This window comes from Babylonia areolata, chromosome 16 (genome assembly GCF_041734735.1).
Source record: "Babylonia areolata isolate BAREFJ2019XMU chromosome 16, ASM4173473v1, whole genome shotgun sequence".
NCBI classification, from domain to species: domain Eukaryota; kingdom Metazoa; phylum Mollusca; class Gastropoda; order Neogastropoda; family Buccinidae; genus Babylonia; species Babylonia areolata.
Window position 1 is genome coordinate 2,117,403 of NC_134891.1, and position 20,098 is coordinate 2,137,500.

Sequence of the window (20,098 nt, forward strand, 5' to 3'; positions counted from 1 at the left end):
ACGCTTGTGTACACAGAATAATACATATTGAAGTAAATTAATCAGATGTTAGGAATGTGAATTTGATTGCTTCCCCAAATTTATTTTCACTGTGACAAGAAACTTCTTGTTGTTTTTATTATTTTTTTTTTTTTTTGATTTAGGGGTGGGTTTGTGTTGAGGTCAGTCTGTGTCCTGATTTGTAAAGACCATTGTATGTATGCTTCTTATGTTATCATTATGCCATAGACCGAAATAAAATTGATTCCACTCTGATGTGCTTTCTCACAGTGTATATGTATATCTGTGTGCATGTATTTTCATGTACAGGACACTTGAACAGCAGAGAGCAGGGTGTATTCCTTAACTCTCCATCCGAACGGCGAAAGAGACGACGTTAACAGCGTTTCACCCCAATTACCATCATCAAAATATTGCAATCGGAAGGCTCTTATACTGAAGAGGTGGATGTTGACAAAGAAACCACAATTCTGATGACGGAAGCTAAAGGTTGGGTCATTCAGACACCCACTGGACATCCGAGGGGTCTGTGTAGAGGAGAAGAGAGGACTGGCCGTACTGAGTGAGTAAAGAGCTCTTTGCTGTTCACTTCTTTTGTGTTCCTACAGTTAACTCTTCTTTGTCCGTGGGCTGCAGCTCCCACTTGCACTCCTATGTACACCGGTGGGTTTTCATGTGTATGACCATTTTTACCCCGCCATGTAGGCAGCCATACTCCGTTTTTTTTGGGGGGTGCATGCTGGGTATGTTCTTGTTTCCATAACCCATCAAACGCTGACATGGATTACAGGATCTTTAACATGTGTATTTGATCTTCTGCTTGCGTTTACACATGAAGAGGGTTCAGGCACAAGCAGGTCTGCGCATATGTTGACCCTGGAGATCGGAAAAATCTCCAACCTTTACCCACCAGGCACCGTTACCAAGATTCGAATCCGGGACCCTCAGATTGAAAGTCCTACGCTTTAACCACTCAGCTGTTGTGCATGATGCTTCCATCAGGTCCTTTGTCATGGTCTCCACTTCATATAGCAAAGGACTGGGCAAAAATGCTCACCCCCTTCCCTGCTGTCCAGTTCTCAAGCTAAGACAGACACTTCTGACTGCACAGTTTCCAACAGACTGTCGACTCTGTCTGCAAACAGGAAGAAGAGACGCGTCTGTGTGAGAAACCTGACTGGAACTAGCTGTTGAAGTACACTCACTTCAGATTCACATCCACTCTCCTCAGCCTTGGTTCTTCAGTGTATCCTTTCCCACTCCAGCAGCAGACTGTCTCAAGGGGAGGTAAAGACCCTTGTCCAAAGCTTTTTCAAGACCACAGCATCAACAGAATGATCTGAGGGACACTGTATCCACCAGCTCAGCAGAATCGAACAAGACAACTTCTTCTGGCTCAGAATGGTCCACTGCCAGTCCCTCTCCCATCAGCATCGCCCGAGGATGTTTCACACAGATAAATGTCAATGAAGAACCCCATCCCACAGCAGTCTGTCCCACAGTCTGCAGTGTCAGGCAGGATATCCCACAGTCTGCAGTGTCAGGCAGGATATCCCACAGTCAGCAGTGTCAGGCAGGATAGTCTGCAGTGTCAGGCAGGATATCCCACAGTCTACAGTGTCAGGCAGGATAGTCTGCAGTGTCAGGCAGGATATACCACAGTCTGCAGTGTCAGGCAGGATATCACACAGTCAGCAGTGTCAGGCAGGATATACCAGTCTGCAGTGTCAGGCAGGATATCCCACAGTCTGCAGTGTCAGGCAGGATAGTCAGCAGTGTCAGGCAGGATAGTCAGCAGTGTCAGGCAGGATAGTCTGCAGTGTCAGGCAGGATATCCCACAGTCTGCAGTGTCAGGCAGGATAGTCTGCAGTGTCAGGCAGGATAGTCAGCAGTGTCAGGCAGGATAGTCAGCAGTGTCAGGCAGGATATCCCACAGTCTGCAGTGTCAGGCAGGATAGTCTGCAGTGTCAGGCAGGATATCCCACAGTCTGCAGTGTCAGGCAGGATAGTCTGCAGTGTCAGGCAGGATATCCCACAGTCTGCAGTGTCAGGCAGGATATCCCACAGTCTGCAGTGTCAGGCAGGATATCCCACAGTCAGCAGTGTCGGGCAAGGTATCCCACAGTCAGCAGTGTCAGGCAGGATATCCCACAGTCTGCAGTGTCAGGCAGGATATCCCACAGTCTGCAGTGTCAGGCAGGATAGTCTGCAGTGTCAGGCAGGATATCCCACAGTCTGCAGTGTCAGGCAGGATAGTCTGCAGTGTCAGGCAGGATATCCCACAGTCTGCAGTGTCAGGCAGGGTATCCCACAGTCTGCAGTGTCAGGCAGGGTATCCCACAGTCTGCAGTGTCAGGCAGGATATCCCACAGTCTGCAGTGTCAGGCAGGATATCCCACAGTCTGCAGTGTCAGGCAGGATATCCTACAGTCTGTAGTGTCAGGCAGGATATCCCACAGTCTGCAGTGTCAGGCAGGATATCCCACAGTCTGCAGTGTCAGGCAGGATATCCTACAGTCTGTAGTGTCAGGCAGGATATCCCACAGTCTGCAGTGTCAGGCAGGATATCCTACAGTCTGCAGTGTCAGGCAGGATATCCCACAGTCTGCAGTGTCAGGCAGGATAGTCTGCAGTGTCAGGCAGGATAGTCTGCAGTGTCAGGCAGGATATCCCACAGTCTGCAGTGTCAGGCAGGATATCACACAGTCTGCAGTCTCTTGTTTTCTTTCAGACAAGATGTGTACCAATGAATCCAACCCTACAGTCTTCATCACTGACAACTAAGCATGATCTATGAATTTTACAATCTCAGGATAATATCATAATTATAAAGGTTACAGCAAGACCACCCCAACCGAAAGTGACAAACGCATCATAATTTCAAAGCACCCTCACCCTCCTCCTCCTCCAACAACAACAAAAAACAACAACAAATCAAACACAACGAAGAAAAACCAAGATTTCTTGCTTTAGTTTTCCCCAAATCTTTGTATTTCCTGTTGCAAAAAAACAACAACAAAATATGTTGGTAAAGAAGGCAGCATCAGAAAACGGTAAAACATGAGTAACACACACACACACACTGAGAAAAGAAATAAATGCACTGAGATTTTATCTGTAAAAACAAACAACTTGTCTTTAGAAAGAAAGACATGGACAACCAGCTGCATTGCTTTGCATTTAGTTTAAAAGGCTAATTTCACATGGATTTTGAAATACACGTTTTACTCCAAAATTTGATAAGCTACAGACCCACATGAACTGTAACTGACTGAACAACAATCCTTGAAGTCATGCTGGTGCTAATCAACATTTTAATCCAGATCTGCACTGATTGGAATTCAGTGCTCCTCCTTGAGATATACAATCTGTGACAATATGTGATAATATCCTATTTGAATAAGGCACTGACGGTTGTGTTCGCTTACAGCGCATCATATTTCTAGGTTGCTTGTATGACCTATTGACTCCATCTATCAGGTGTAGGTGGGGAAGGAGGGGGGTGTAGGTGGGGAAGGGGGGGGGTGTAGGTGGGGAAGGAGGGGGGGTGTAGGTGGAGTGATGGCCTAGAGGTAACGCGTCCGTCTAGGAAGCGAGAGAATCTGAGCGCGCTGGTTCGAATCACGGCTCAGCCGCCAATATTTTCTCCCCCTCTGCTAGATCTTGAGTGGTGTCTGGACGCTTGTCATTCGGATGAGACGATAAACCTAGGTCCCGTGTGCAGCATGCACTTAGCGCACGTAAAAGAACCCACGGCAACAAAAGGGTTGTTCCTGGCAAAATTTTGTAGAAAAATCCACTTCGATAGGAAAAACAAATAAAAGTGCACGCAGGAAAAAATACAAAAAAATGGGTGGCGCTGTAGTATGGCGACGCGCTCTTCCTGTGGAGAGCGGCCCGAATTTCACACAGAAAAATCTGTTGTGATAAAAAGAAATACAAATAGGTGGGGAAGACTGAAAAGCAGTGTTTCCATAAGTGTAAAAGAAATGCCTTGTCATGAGGTCATGAGGGAAGAAATGTGGAAAAGAAGAGTGTGGGAGTGGTGGATGCTATATATTTATATACATATATATGATAGTCAGTCGTGTCCGACTATGACCATCAGAACAGCAGAGAAGGCACCTGCTATTCCGACTATTTGGGCTAGAATTTGATTATCGTGGAGAGTGTCTTGCCCAAATACATCCCCACTCTCTCGGCCAAGAGAGTTTTAGGACAGTCGGCGTTGGGATGGTTCCCAAAGGCCAACTAGCCCACAAGGCTGCAGCACTAAAAGTCAGTGCAGTTTTGCCTCCTAGTTTGAGAGTCATAGTCTTTCACAAAAGACTAAACTGTAAATGGTTTCCCACTGACTGGAGAAACCACTGATAATACAGCTCTCACTTGGCTGTTGGACCAAATGGAAGCATATGTTAATCTGTGATATAAGCTGAGTGTTGGGCAAAATGCTATATTGATACCAACCATTGCATTTCTCTTAATACAGTATAAATAATTCACACCAGCCTTTAGTTCAGAAAATGTAATTTTCCTCTGCCTGTGCACTTAACAACGTATCACTGCATAAAATTAAGGCAGCAACAGCAACACATTGGGCTGATAACAACTACAAAATAATATTATCATCGTCATAACTCACCTACTATGCATGCTCAACAAAAAAATAAAAATATACAAAATAACAATTCATGTGCATGGTAATTTACAGGTTATGAGTAAAACATGATCGACATTTATGTGCATTATAAAACGGAGATTTCATCAATATATAATAGTCATCCACAGTTCAATGAAAGTGTCTTTTGCATTGTTTTGGTGGAAATCTTGCAGCAAGATTTTCTATCACAGATAAGCTGGATGGACACGCACACACACACACACACGCACACACACACATTCACACACAACCAGTTCTGAAGTAGATTCTTTAACCTTTCCCGTACGTCGCCTAAAATTTTGCGCGCCGTACATCGTGGGTGTGCAGAAACCCATGGTTTCTAAGAAGGAATGACCCCTCGCTGTACGTCGTGGGTGTGCAGGCACCCATGGTTTCTGTGTACGAACTAACCCTTCGCTGTACGTCGTGGGTGTGCAGGCACCCATGGTTTCTGTGTACGAACTAACCCTTCACTGTACGTCGTGGGTGTGTAGGCACCCATGGTTTCTGTGTACGAACTAACCCTTCACTGTACGTCGTGGGTGTGCAGGCACCCATGGTTTCTGTGTACGAACTAACCCTTCGCTGTACGTCGTGGGTGTGCAGGCACCCATGGTTTCTGTGTACGAACTAACCCTTCACTGTACGTCGTGGGTGTGCAGGCACCCATGGTTTCTGTGTACGAACTAACCCTTCGCTGTACGTCGTGGGTGTGCAGGCACCCATGGTTTCTGTGTACGAACTAACCCCTCGCTGTACGTCGTGGGTGTGCAGGCACCCATGGTTTCTGTGTACGAACTAACCCTTCGCTGTACGTCGTGGGTGTGCAGGCACCCATGGTTTCTGTGTACGAACTAACCCTTCGCTGTACGTCGTGGGTGTGCAGGCACCCATGGTTTCACTGAAGAAATAAGACCTTGCCGTACGTCGTGGGTGCACAGTAACCCACACCTGTCCGTAAAGCAAATTTGACTTTTCTTCACCAGACTTGCATGTGCAGTTTCCACTTGTGCGTGTAGGCTATTTACTCCAGTGCTTGACCAGGCGCATTGTGAATAAGTTTTGCCCGTGAGAAGAGAGTGTTGTTACTTACAAAAAACGGGGTTTTTTTGTTTGTTTTTTTTTGTTTTTTTTTGTGTGTGTGTGTGTTGTTTTTGTTGTTGGTTTTTTTGTGTTTTTTTAGCGGCTACACGCCCATCCTCTTTCGGTCAAGGCTATCCCTAGCCAGTGCTGATATTTTTTAGCCCACGCGCGGTGCTGCTCGAGGCAAATAGCAGACTGTATAGCTATGCACAGGCGGCTGCATGAATGTGCGTGTATCTGCGTGTTTACATGTGAATATTATTGCATGTTTGAGAGAGACAGACAGAGTAAAACTTACCGCAGACTTGAACCGGGATACGATCAACAAAAGACAAGGTCACTCTGATCTCTCTCTGTAGCGAGCCCAAGTGACGTCACGTCGACAACGCGTGGCGCGCAAGCTTTGCATGGGTGGCTCCACACCCACGACGTACGGCGTGCAAGGTTTATTCTTTGGGAGTATGGGTGTCGTCACACCCACGACGTACTGGGACATTAATTGATTAATAACTTCTTTGTTTATGTATAAAAGAAAATAATGTTCAGTGGATATGTAGTAAACTATATTATGGACAAAGTCATAAAATTATGTGGAAGTGGCTTCAATATTACTTGAGTTACAGAGCAAAAATACTTGTCTGGGTGATTTCACACCCACGACGTACGGGAAAGGTTAAAAAAAAAAAGAAAAAAAAAGTGTATATATATATATATATATATATATATATATATATAGTTGAACAGGACGGACTTCTTCCTTGTCATTGTACATCATCATTGGAAACATTTTGACAGTTCACTGGGCTTTGAAAGTATTGTGTGACAAGACACATGGGTACAGTTCATAACAACAGCAACAATGTCTACAGTCCTGTAAAACAATGTCATGGCAAGACTGGTTTTCTTGAAAAGAGACAGAAAGACTGAGACAGAGATCAGAAAGAAAGAAAAAAAAAGTATATAAAAAAAGAGAAAGAAAAAAAAAAGGTGCACAGAGAGAGAGAGAGAGAGAGACAGAGACTACTTGACTGACAGAGAGAGTGAGTTTCAGTTTCAGTAGCTCAAGGAGGCGTCACTGCGTTCGGACAAATCCATATACGCTACACCACATCTGCCAAGCAGATGCCTGACCAGCGGCGTAGCCCAACGCGCTTCGAGAGAGAGAGAGAGAGAGAGAGAGAGAGAGAGAGTGACTGCTTGACTGACAGAGAGAGAGAGAGAGAGAGAGAGACTGCTTGACTGAGAGAGAGAGGGAGAGAGAGAGAGAGAGACTGCTTGACTGATTGAGAGAGAGAGAGAGAGAGACTGCTTGACTGAGAGAGAGAGGGAGAGAGAGAGAGTGACTGATTGAGAGAGAGAGAGCGAGAGAGACTGCTTGGCTGAGAGAGAGTGAGTCAGAGAGAGATTGCTTGACTGAAAGAGAGAGGGAGAGAGAGGGAGAGGGAGAGAGAACAAAAAAACAAAAACAAAAACAAAAACAAACAAGAGCACCATCAGTGACATGTGGAAAAGAAAAGGGGGTGTGGGGGGGGTCTTTATCAGTGATGACCCAGACAGCCAGCAAGTGAAGCATTGGGCAGCTGCAGTGTGGGAAGACCCTGATAAGGCACCAGTCATGAGGATGACAGTGACCAGGTCGGGGATGTGGAAAGACCCTGATAAGGCATCAGTCATGAGGATGACAGTGACCAGGTCAGGGGTGTGGAAAGACCCTGATAAGGCACCAGTCATGAGGATGACAGTGACCAGGTCAGGGGTGTGGAAAGACTCTGATAAGGCACCAGTCATGAGGATGACAGTGACCAGGTCAGGGGTGTGGAAAGACCCTGATAAGGCATCAGTCATGAGGATGACAGTGACCAGGTCAGGGGTGTGGAAAGACCCTGATAAGGCACCAGTCATGAGGATGACAGTGACCAGGTCAGGGGTGTGGAAAGACCCTGATAAGGCATCAGTCATGAGGATGACAGTGACCAGGTCAGGGGTGTGGAAAGACCCTGATAAGGCATGAGTCATGAGGATGACAGTAACCAGGTCAGGGGTGTGGAAAGACCCTGATAAGGCATCAGTCATGAGGATGACAGTGACCAGGTCAGGGGTGTGGAAAGACCCTGATAAGGCATGAGTCATGAGGATGACAGTGACCAGGTCAGGGGTGTGGAAAGACCCTGATAAGGCATCAGTCATGAGGATGACAGTGACCAGGTCAGGAGTGAAGACCCTGATAAGGCACCAGTCATGAGGATGACAGTGACCAGGTCAGGGGTGAAGACCCTGATAAGGCACCAGTCATGAGGATTACGGTGACCAGGTCAGGGACGTGGGAAGACTCTGATGAGGCATCAGTTGTGAGGATTACGGTGACCAGGTCGGGAGAGGTCGACGTTGGTGCCTGCAATGATCAGCTCGTGTTGCCCTGAGAGAATGTCCTGGTAGTGTGGTTTGTCCTTCAGTCCTGCACAGCATAACATCCACCGGGCTGTCCACATCACTGTGCTCTGTTCACCTTCCGCATTTGTACAAAGTGTGAATTTTCGACTCTCAGAAAGTTTTTGTTAATTCAGTATCCATCTCTTTTTGTTTCTAACAAACTTACCGTTGTGTGCTTATTCAATTAAAAACAATAACAAAGAAAAAACAACAAACTTGACGTAAAAAGATATAAAAAAGCCTACAGTTACCCCCCTTCTCCACCTCCACTCTCCAAAAAACAACCACCACCAAACAAGGAAACACAAAAACAACACACACACACACACACACACACACACACACACACTGAAAGAAATGAAAAATGGAATAGAGTTACTAAGTTGCCCAATATCAAATGACTCACAAAACTAAATTTCTATCAGATCAGGAAAAGGCAGAAATCTTTGTTGAAATGTTTGCACAAAAGGTAAATGACACTGACCCTATGGGTTAGACTGGGGCTACCAGCAACAGGTAAATGGCACTGACCCTATGGGTTATACTGGGGCTACCAGCAACAGGTAAATGACACTGACCCTATGGGTTATACTGGGGCTACCAGCAACAGGTAAATGACACTGACCCTATGGGTTATACTGGGGCTACCAGCAACAGGTAAATGACACTGACCCTGTGGGTTATACTGGGGCTACCAGCAACAGGTAAATGACACTGACCCTATGGGTTATACTGGGGCTACCAGCAACAGGTAAATGACACTGACCCTATGGGTTATACCGGGGCTACCAGCAACAGGTAAATGACACTGACCCTATGGGTTATACTGGGGCTACCAGCAACAGGTAAATGGCACTGACCCTATGGGTTATACTGGGGCTACCAGCAACAGGTAAATGGCACTGACCCTATGGGTTATACTGGGGCTACCAGCAACAGGTAAATGACACTGACCCTATGGGTTATACCGGGGCTACCAGCAACAGGTAAATGGCACTCACCCAGGTGTTTCCAGAGGAAGCCCAAGGTGGCTTTACAGGCCATGTCCATGCACAGGTGAGGGTCCAGCCTGTAGCGCACCGCCATCAGACGACCCACCGCCATGTTGCACAGAAACTGGAAGTCTGTCACGCTCTGGTGGCACGTGCCCCTGGGGGCAGGAAAACGCAGGGTTCGTTTAACACTGACGTGCATGACTGATTTCCATTGTAAAAAAGACAAGAGAGGCAAGGCCTTCAAGACTCACTTGTGATAAATTAAGTCCCCTAGCATTAATTACAGAGTAATTTCCCTTTTTTACTATCTGCACCAAAACGTTTGCAAAATAAATAAAAATTCCATGCTTAGCAAAAGAAGTTCCTGTTTGAACAAAAAATGATAATAATGACTCCTCCTGTTGTTGTGTCAGAATAAGAGGTCAAAGTACCAAGTTTAGAGAATACAAAAAATATAAATATAACAGTAAATGCAGTTTGCATATAATTAGGCTTCTTTTTTTTGTGCCCATCCCAGAGGTGCACTATTGTTTTAAACAAGATGACTGGAAATAACTGAATTTTTCCTATTTTTATGCCAAATTTGGTGTCAACTGACAAAGTATTTGCAGAGAAAATGTCGATGTAAGTTTACCACGGACACACAGACACACGGACACACACACACACAGACAACCGAACACCGGGTTAAAACATAGACTCAATTTGTTTACACAAGTGAGTCAAAAAGTGTGGGGAACAGACAAGACAAATGAAAGACAATGCTTCTTTTGCTGCCTTCTTTTATACCCAGTTTCTTGGCCTCTAAATAGGAAATCAACACATTTCATCACCATGATCTATGAATGAAAATTGAACAGGTGGTGGTATCTTGAGTAAGAGAGGGGGAAGGAAATGAGTGAAAGAAAGACAGGGGGGGGGGGGGGGGGGAGGGATAGAAAAAAAACACACACACACACAGCTAACCATATGCACCCATGCATGAAAGCACATAAGCGCATCACAATTCAACCAACACTCTGACGGCATCAATATGTTATCTGCTATTGCAGAAGGTTTGCTGCATAGTCCAACTGGACATTTGTTATAGTTGTTACAGTTGTTTGATGTTAGCGTTTCCTTCTATATTGTGCCTATGTCTCCCCTTTTAATGTCTTATTTTTTCCAATGCTCTGTATCTTTCCCCACTACACACACACACATACGCACACACACACACACACACACACACGCGCACACACACATACACACACATCATTCATCACCCTCTGCCCAATACCGTTCCCACCACCACGCTCCGCCCTCCACCATCCCCCCCCCTTTTTTTTCCCTCGTCTAATATCACTTAAAGTGGAAGACGTTAAACTGAAGACTACTACTACTCTGACGGCATATTGTTCTGGACAGAAAGACATCCAGAATAGATGGGAAAGAATGAAATAACAGATGAAGAAAAACTTCATTAAAAAAAAAAAAAAATCACGAAAGATGGAAAGACATGTGAAGGACGAGTCAGACTGGAAAACAAATAGAAAGAAAGAAAGAAAGAGAGGCAAAAATGAAAGAAAGAGAAAAGGAAAGAACGAATGAAAAGAAAGAACCAGAGAACAGTAACAGTACCAGTATCAGTAGCTCAAGGAGGCATCACTGCATTTGGTCAAACCCATATACACTACACCACATCTGCCAAGCAGATGCCTGACCAGCAGCATAACCCAACGCGCTTAGTCAGGCCTTGAGAAAAAAAAAAACAAGAGAGGCAAGGCCTTCAAGACTCACTTGTGATAAATTAAGTCCCCTACCATTAATTACAGAGTAATTTCCCTTTTTTACTATCTGCACCAAAACGTTTGCAAAATAAATAAAAATTCCATGCTTTGCAAAAGAAGTTCCTGTTTGAACAAAAAATGATAATGACTCCTCTTGTTGTTGTGTCAGAATAAGAGGTCAAAGTGCCAAGTTTAGAGAATACAAAAAATATAAATATAACAGTAAATGCAGTTTGCATATAATTAGGCTTCTTTTCTTATTTTTTTGTGCCCATCCCAGAGGTGCAATATTGTTTTAAACAAGATGATTGGAAAGAACTGAATTTTTCCTATTTTTATGCCAAATTTGGTGTCAACTGACAAAGTATTTGCAGAGAAAATGTCAATGTTAAAGTTTACCACGGACACACAGACACACACAGACAACCGAACACCGGGTTAAAACATAGACTCACTTTGTTTACACAAGTGAGTCAAAAAAGAACCAGAGAAAAAGATAGACAAGAGGAACTGCAGACAAAAAGAGAGGAAAGAATAAAGAGGACACCCCCCCCCCCCAGCACCAGGAGAGACAGCAGTGTCACCTGATGGTGATCATGGGTCTGTCCACCCCACCCTCCTCCTGCAGCCGCTGCATCTGCTCTATGTTGCTCTTCCACTGGAATGACTCCAGGTTGATCATCACCACTGGCTGCTTCACCTGGCTGGGCAGGCTGGCGTCCACGGGGTGCATCCACCCGTCCAGAATCACCCCCACCCTGTCACACATCCATCCATCCAGTATAACCCCCACCCTGTCACACATCCACCCAGTATCATCCCCACCCTGTCACACATCCATCCAGTATCACCCCCACCCTGTCACACATCCACCCCGTATCACCCCCACCCTGTCACACATCCATCCATCCAGTATCACCCCCACCCTGTCACACATCCATCCATCCAGTATCACCCCCACCCTGTCACACATCCACCCAGTATCACCCCCACCCTGTCACATCCACCCAGTATCACCCCCACCCTGTCACACATCCATCCAGTATCACCCCCACCCTGTCACACATCCATCCATCCAGTATCACCCCCACCCTGTCACACATCCACCCAGTATCATCCCCACCCTGTCACACATCCATCCAGTATCACCCCCACCCTGTCACACATCCATCCATCCAGTATCACCCCCACCCTGTCACACATCCATCCATCCAGTATCACCCCCACCCTGTCACACATCCACCCAGTATCACCCCCACCCTGTCACACATCCACCCAGTATCACCCCCACCCTGTCACACATCCATCCAGTATCACCCCCACCCTGTCACACATCCATCCATCCAGTATCACCCCCACCCTGTCACACATCCACCCAGTATCATCCCCACCCTGTCACACATCCATCCACCCAGTATCACCCCACCCTGTCACACATCCATCCATCCAGTATCACCCCACCCTGTCACACATCCACCCAGTATCACCCCCACCCTGTCACACATCCATCCAGTATCACCCCCACCCTGTCACACATCCATCCATCCAGTATCACCCCCACCCTGTCACACATCCACCCAGTATCACCCCCACCCTGTCACACATCCATCCAGTATCACCCCCACCCTGTCACACATCCATCCATCCAGTATCACCCCCACCCTGTCACACATCCACCCAGTATCATCCCCACCCTGTCACACATCCATCCATCCAGTATCACCCCCACCCTGTCACACATCCACCCAGTATCATCCCCACCCTGTCACACATCCATCCATCCAGTATCACCCCCACCCTGTCACACATCCACCCAGTATCATCCCCACCCTGTCACACATCCATCCATCCAGTATCACCCCCACCCTGTCACACATCCATCCAGTATCACCCCCACCCTGTCACACATCCATCCATCCAGTATCACCCCCACCCTGTCACACATCCACCCAGTATCACCCCCACCCTGTCACACATCCATCCAGTATCACCCCCACCCTGTCACACATCCACCCAGTATCACCCCCACCCTGTCACACATCCATCCATCCAGAATCACCCCCACCCTGTCACACATCCATCCATCCAGTATCACCCCCACCCTGTCACACATCCATCCATCCAGTATCACCCCCACCCTGTCACACATCCACCCAGTATCACCCCCACCCTGTCACACATCCATCCATCCAGAATCACCCCCACCCTGTCACATATCCATCCACCCAGTATCACCTCCACCCTGTCACACATCCATCCACCCAGTATCACCCCCACCTTGTCACACATCCATCCATCCAGTGTCACCCCCACCCTGTCACACATCCACCCAGTATCACCCCACCCTGTCACACATCCATCCAGTATCACCCCCACCCTGTCACACATCCATCCAGTATCACCCCCACCCTGTCACACATCCACCCAGTATCACCCCACCCTGTCACACATCCATCCAGTATCACCCCCACCCTGTCACACATCCATCCAGTATCACCCCACCCTGTCACACATCCATCCACCCAGTATCACCCCCACCCTGTCACACATCCACCCAGTATCACCCCCACCCTGTCACACATCCATCCACCCAGTATCACCCCCACCCTGTCACACATCCACCCAGTATCACCCCCACCCTGTCACACATCCACCCAGTATCACCCCCACCCTGTCACACATCCATCCAGTATCACCCCCACCCTGTCACACATCCACCCAGTATCACCCCCACCCTGTCACACATCCACCCAGTATCACCCCCACCCTGTCACACATCCATCCAGTATCACCCCCACCCTGTCACACATCCATCCACCCAGTATCACCCCCACCCTGTCACACATCCACCCAGTATCACCCCCACCCTGTCACACATCCATCCACCCAGTATCACCCCCACCCTGTCACACATCCATCCACCCAGTATCACCCCCACCCTGTCACACATCCACCCAGTATCGCCCCCACCCTGTCACACATCCACCCAGTATCGCCCCCACCCTGTCACACATCCACCCAGTATCACCCCCACCCTGTCACACATCCATCCACCCAGTATCACCCCCACCCTGTCACACATCCATCCAGTATCACCCCCACCCTGTCACACATCCATCCAGTATCACCCCCACCCTGTCACACATCCATCCAGTATCACCCCCACCCTGTCACACATCCATCCAGTATCACCCCCACCCTGTCACACATCCACCCAGTATCGCCCCCACCCTGTCACACATCCACCCAGTATCACCCCCACCCTGTCACACATCCATCCACCCAGTATCACCCCCACCCTGTCACACATCCATCCATCCAGTATCACCCCCACCCTGTCACACATCCACCCAGTATCGCCCCCACCCTGTCACACATCCACCCAGTATCGCCCCCACCCTGTCACACATCCATCCAGTATCGCCCCCACCCTGTCACACATCCACCCAGTATCGCCCCCACCCTGTCACACATCCATCCAGTATCACCCCCACCCTGTCACACATCCACCCAGTATCACCCCCACCCTGTCACACATCCACCCAGTATCACCCCCACCCTGTCACACATCCATCCAGTATCGCCCCCACCCTGTCACACATCCACCAATCCAGTATCACCCTAGGTAACAGTTTTTTCCTACATAAAAAAGACCTTACTTGAAGCGAGGCTCAGCAGCCAGAGTTGCAACACATGTGGATCCTCCAAAGGAATGACCAATCAGCGAGACGCTGGACATGTCCAACAGACCCTGGTGACAGCCATCATGGGGACCACACTCACCATGTTAGAAACTGTCAGCCCACATCCATCATAATAATAATAATAATAATGATGGATATTTATATAGCACACTATCCAGAAATCTGCTCTAGGTGCTTTACAAAAACGCTTTGTTAACATAAAACATTACATCTATATTATATACACACACCAAAATGTGACTACACACACACACACATACACACACACATGCACACACACACACACACTGCGTACATACATTATAACAATACATGTGTATCTAACAGCTACCCTAACACATACGTACACATAGGCAGGCACAAACTTACATAAACGCACGCGGGTGGATTTCTATCAGATATAATGTTAGTCACATTTCTACATAAACGGCTTTCTTTTTCAACAGAGAATTGTTAATATCAAAAACTGTGACAATATCTTTTCTGCATTTCATTAACTTTATCATAGTTATCAAATTGAAAACGACTGTAATTATTATACATATCTGTATTACATTGTGTTGTAAAGCATTATATGATATTGTACTCTACTGTACTGCACTGCATTGCAGCATATTGTATCAAATGTAATGCAGTGTATTGGACTACACTGTGGTTTGTGGTTAGTATTACAGTATATTGCACTGCACTGATTTACTTTGTAGTTACAATAATCACTGACTTCAGCCTCGCTTTCACTTCATGAACATGAAGGTGGAGGTCGCTGCTGGTTCGTCGCTTGCACTGTCGTCTGCTAGGTCAATCGCCTTCAATTTGAAGGCTGCATCAATAGGCATAACGTTACGTTTTCGGCATGATGAGGGTGTACGCTTGAGCAGAGTAGAACTGAATGCTGATCTGAAGGCTTTAATGTGTGCGGATTTGATTTATAAAACATAAACAGTTAGCACACTATCCTGAAGCTCATCCATAAATTCATGGACAGAAATCATGATTTTGGTGAGTTGAAGGGCAGCTAAGAATAGATGAGAACATGACACTCCGAGGATTGTTAAAATCCGCAAATAAGCCGCATCATTGTATAAGCCACAGAGGTTGAAGCTGGGGTAAAAAGTTGCAGCTTATAGACCGAACTTTACGGTACTTTTCCAGGTGAAAGTGGCTCCTTTATTATCAGAGTAATGCCACCCCCAGTTCCTCCCACTATAATTCTCTACTTTCTGTCTGGATATACACAGTAAATGTGCTTTCCTGAAAAAGTGAACTCTTTACCCACAGAGTTTTAACAGGGACAAAGCCCTGTTTTCAATGTGCTTTCCTGAAAAAGTGAATTCTTTACCCACAGAGTTTTAACAGGGACAAAGCCCTGTTTTCAATGTGCTTTCCTGAAAAAGTGAACTCTTTACCCACAGAGTTTTAACAGGGACAAAGCCCTGTTTTCAATGTGCTTTCCTGAAAAAGTGAATTCTTTACCCACAGAGTTTTTTTTTTAACAGGGACAAAGCCCTGTTTTCAATGTGCTTTCCTGATAAAGTGAATTCTTTACCCACAGAAGAGTTACCCTTGAAGAGTTGTGTGTTGGTGTTGTGTTACATTGAAGAGTTGTGTGTTGTGTTACAATGAAGAGTTGGAGTTGTGTGTTGTGTTACATTGAAGAGTTGTGTGTTGGTGTTGTGTTACCTTGAAGAGCTGTGTGCTGTGTTACCTTGAAGAGTTGTGTGCTGTGTTACCTTGAACAGTTGTGTGCTGTGTTACCTTGAAGAGTTGTGTGCTGTGTTACCTTGAAGAGTTGTGTGCTGTGTTACCTTGAAGAGTTGTGTGCTGTGTTACCTTGAAGAGTTGTGTGCTGTGTTACCTTGAAGAGTTGCGTGCTGTGTTACCTTGTGTGCTGTGTTACCTTGAAGAGTTGCGTGCTGTGTTACCTTGAAGAGTTGCGTGCTGTGTTACCTTGAAGAGTTGTGTGCTGTGTTACCTTGAACAGCTGTGTGCTGTGTTACCTTGAAGAGTTGTGTGCTATATTACCTTGAACAGCTGTGTGCTGTGTTACCTTGAAGAGTTGTGTGCTGTGTTACCTGAAGGAGACGTGTGTTGTGTTTCCTGGAGGAGTTGTGTGCTGTGTTACCTGGAACAGCTGTGTGCCGTATTACCTTGAAGAGTTGCGTGTTGAAGGACAGACCCAGCGTGTTGTGCACGCTGACCCCGGCATTCATGTCTGTCAGTATGTTGAGCACCACTCTGCACTCCTCTGCTCGCTTGTACATCTGGTGTGAAGACAAGGCACGGAACATTACACTGTGGCTGTGTGCAAAGATACCTGTGTAAGCATTTAGTACTTTGGTTGGCTGGTTAATTTATAGCCTTTTATCCATTACTTGACAGTGCTCAATGTGATTACATTGACTCTTTCAATACTAAGGTATGCTATATAAACTAAATACCAGCACAGCTCTGTTCTACAGTCACCCAAAAGTGCACCTGTACTTTTATTGTGGCTGAGAATACCTTTGAGTACAATACATGCAAGCAAACAGTCACCCAACTCTACCTTCTGGCTCGCTCACTTGACAAGATGGTGTCTCCGTCAACTTTGGCAAGTACACACTCACACAAGCATGCACACACACACACACATATACATGTATATTTATATAAATATGAGGCAATGGTGACTTGTGACTGCTGGACCTTGGAAAATCAATCCAATAATCGTAATCAGTGCATGTGAACCATATCAATGAATGAAGCACTTAATAATAATAATAATAATAATGGTATTTATATAGTATTTATATAGCGCTGAATCTTGTGCAGAGACAAATCAAAGCGCTTTCGCACCAGTCATTCACATGCATGCATAACTCTAAAACTGTAGATACTGAAGACAAGGAAGGGCAGGCAAGGGAGTCTATTTTGGGAAGAGGTGGGTTTTAAGGCCAGACTTGAAAGAGCTGAGAGTGGTGTCTTGACGAAGAGAAAGAGGAAGTTCATCCCAATCGCAAGGTCCAGAGACAGAGAAAGAATGGCAGCCAACAGTCGAGTGTTTGAATCTGGGTATGCGTAAACAGAGTGGATCTGAAGCCGATCGTAGTGAGCGAGATGGAGTGTAGAGGTGAAGGCAGCCACAGAGATAGGAAGGGGCAGTTTTGTGAATACATTTATAACATAGAGTGCTGATCTTGTACTTTATTCCAACCAACATGGGTGATGTCACTTTACTTAAATCATGTAATAACGCACACTAAACACCCTTTTCAAAGAGACGGCACAACAAACTGTGCAAAACATGCGTGTGCAATGAAACAACCAATGCAGACAACCTGTCTGTTCCGGTAGTCGAAGTCGTCCCACTGCTCCACATGCTCAAACCATTTCCACTCCTCCTTGAAGTAGTGGTGGTGGTGGTGGTGGTGGCGTGGGTGCGTGGTGTTGTCGTTGTGGTCGGTGCAGACGTGCACACTGCTGCGGTGGTTGTTCTTCAGACACAACGTCATGGAGGCCGAGCCATCCCTGAGTGCAGAAGAAAGTAGCAGCGATGATGAGGACTCATCATCGTGGCATGCAACAAAACAGCATCTGATTCAATGAATCTCTGCGGCTTCGACAAGGAGAAAAAACAACGATGAAAACAGATTCATTAAAAATGCATGGTTATATACTGTGACTACCCCTAAATTATGGATCTTATTTTCGTTGTGTTTATTTATTATTTTTTTGTGGCACTAGCAGTATTTTCGCTTGCTCTTCTTTGTGTTGTTCCCGCTTGTGTTTATTTCATAACCTACAGTATCGACAGCTTTTCTGTAGTATCAGTATGTGTTCCGGTACCGGAAATAAGTGCGGCTTATAAGCCAGTGCGGCTTATGTATGTATAAAGTTCAATTTTTTCCATAATTTAGTGGGTGCGGCTTACATACCAGTGCACTCAATAGACCTAACTTTACGGTAGTTCTGAACTTATACTAAGCACAGAAAACTCACTTGGGCAGCAGTTATTGACAATTTTTCCAAACAATCCCACAAGGTTGTCTTCCAGAATGAGTTTAACAATATTTGGAAGGTATTTTGTGTATGAATCCTATTCTTTTCTTCTTTTTTTTTCCTTCTTTTTTTAAGAGATACATTATTGAGTAACTGAAGCTGAACTTTGATTCTGATCTGATTTCATGTAATTATGTAATTAATAACTGAAGCCCCTTCTTTCCTCCCGATGCCCCCACTGATGATTGTTTCACTCTATAATGTGACACTACCTCACCCAAATGTTTTCTTCTTTTGACATACCAGTAATAACTGATGCCGGTGTGCATGATGATCAGTGAATTGTGTGTCAGTTATTCGTTTTTTCCCTTTGACATTTGCTGATGGGCATAATTTCTTTTTCATCAAATGAGCCGAAAGAGAATTTTCTGTTTCGGCTGAAGCAGAAAACAAAGTATTTTGAACTGAAGGGTGTAGTGGGTAAGTGTGAGTGTGCATGAAGGTTGGATGTGGGGTGTGTGTTTGTGTGCATGTGGTGAGTGGGAGATGTTAGGTATGTGTGTGTGCGTTGGGGTGGGTAGGGGACACTGAAAACTGAACACTGAAATGTTTGTCTCTCTCTCTCCCTCTCTCAGACTTCCTCTCTCTCTCCCTCTCTCAGACTCTCTCTCCCTCTCTCAGACTTCCCCTCTCTCTCCCTCTCTCTCTCCGACTCTCTCCTCTCTCTCTCTTCCCCCTCTCTCTCCCCCCTCTCTCCCTCCCCTCCCCCCTCTCTCTCCCTCCCTCTCCCCCCTCTCTCTGGGTACAAATCAGAACAAAATGGTGCAAATAGATGAAATGGAACAGAAACAAACCAACAAACAAAAACCAAAAAACAGAATTGAAACAACAAACTAATAAGAGATCTGCGACACTTTGGCACTTTGTCATCAGCTTAAAAGTACATGTGACAGGGGGGTAATTTGCCTTTTTTTTCAGTCGTTCGTCTCCAAGGTTTGGACAGTACACAGAGAAACAAAGTACAGATAAATCATTAAAAAAAAAAAAAAAAAAAAAAAAAAAAAAAAATTACGCATGTAACATCGATACACATCATATTAATACGAATACATCAGATAATTACAATGTCGAGATTGACCATGGGTGGGTAGAGGAGAAAGAGAGAGAGGGGGGTGTGTGTGGGGGGGGGAGTGGGGGGGGGGGTGGGGGGGGCAAGGGATGGGAGGACGTGCGCATGTGCAGGACATTTGTGTGAGACGTTTACACCTTACGCACACCATGGATGATGAAATGAGCACACCAGCAATGACAGGGCAGACAGACCGTGTACACACACCTGTTTGCCCTGTAGCTAGCTCCAACGGAGGGTGTGGCATTCTCGGCATACCGTGACACATACACGGTGCACCGAATGTTAAGGACCACTGGGGTGCTTTGCATAGTTTTCAGTCTGCTTTGGAAGCATGGTGAAATGTTGC

At 46.1% G+C, this 20,098-nt stretch overlaps 1 protein-coding gene across 1 annotated transcript in view; it reads right to left on the reverse strand.

Moving 5' to 3' along the window:
• Nucleotides 1-7,802: 7,802 nt before the first annotated feature.
• LOC143290779 (platelet-activating factor acetylhydrolase 2, cytoplasmic-like) overlaps nucleotides 7,803-20,098 on the reverse strand; it is a 29,719-nt gene continuing 17,423 nt past the window's right edge. The window contains exons 4-9 of the mRNA XM_076600294.1: nucleotides 17,960-18,149; nucleotides 16,790-16,903; nucleotides 14,598-14,689; nucleotides 11,523-11,696; nucleotides 9,176-9,324; nucleotides 7,803-8,199 (exon numbers count right to left, since the gene is read on the reverse strand). Coding sequence (XP_076456409.1) covers nucleotides 8,087-8,199; nucleotides 9,176-9,324; nucleotides 11,523-11,696; nucleotides 14,598-14,689; nucleotides 16,790-16,903; nucleotides 17,960-18,149 — 832 coding nt within the window. The 3' untranslated portion in view covers nucleotides 7,803-8,086. The remainder of the gene's footprint in view (nucleotides 8,200-9,175; nucleotides 9,325-11,522; nucleotides 11,697-14,597; nucleotides 14,690-16,789; nucleotides 16,904-17,959; nucleotides 18,150-20,098) is intronic.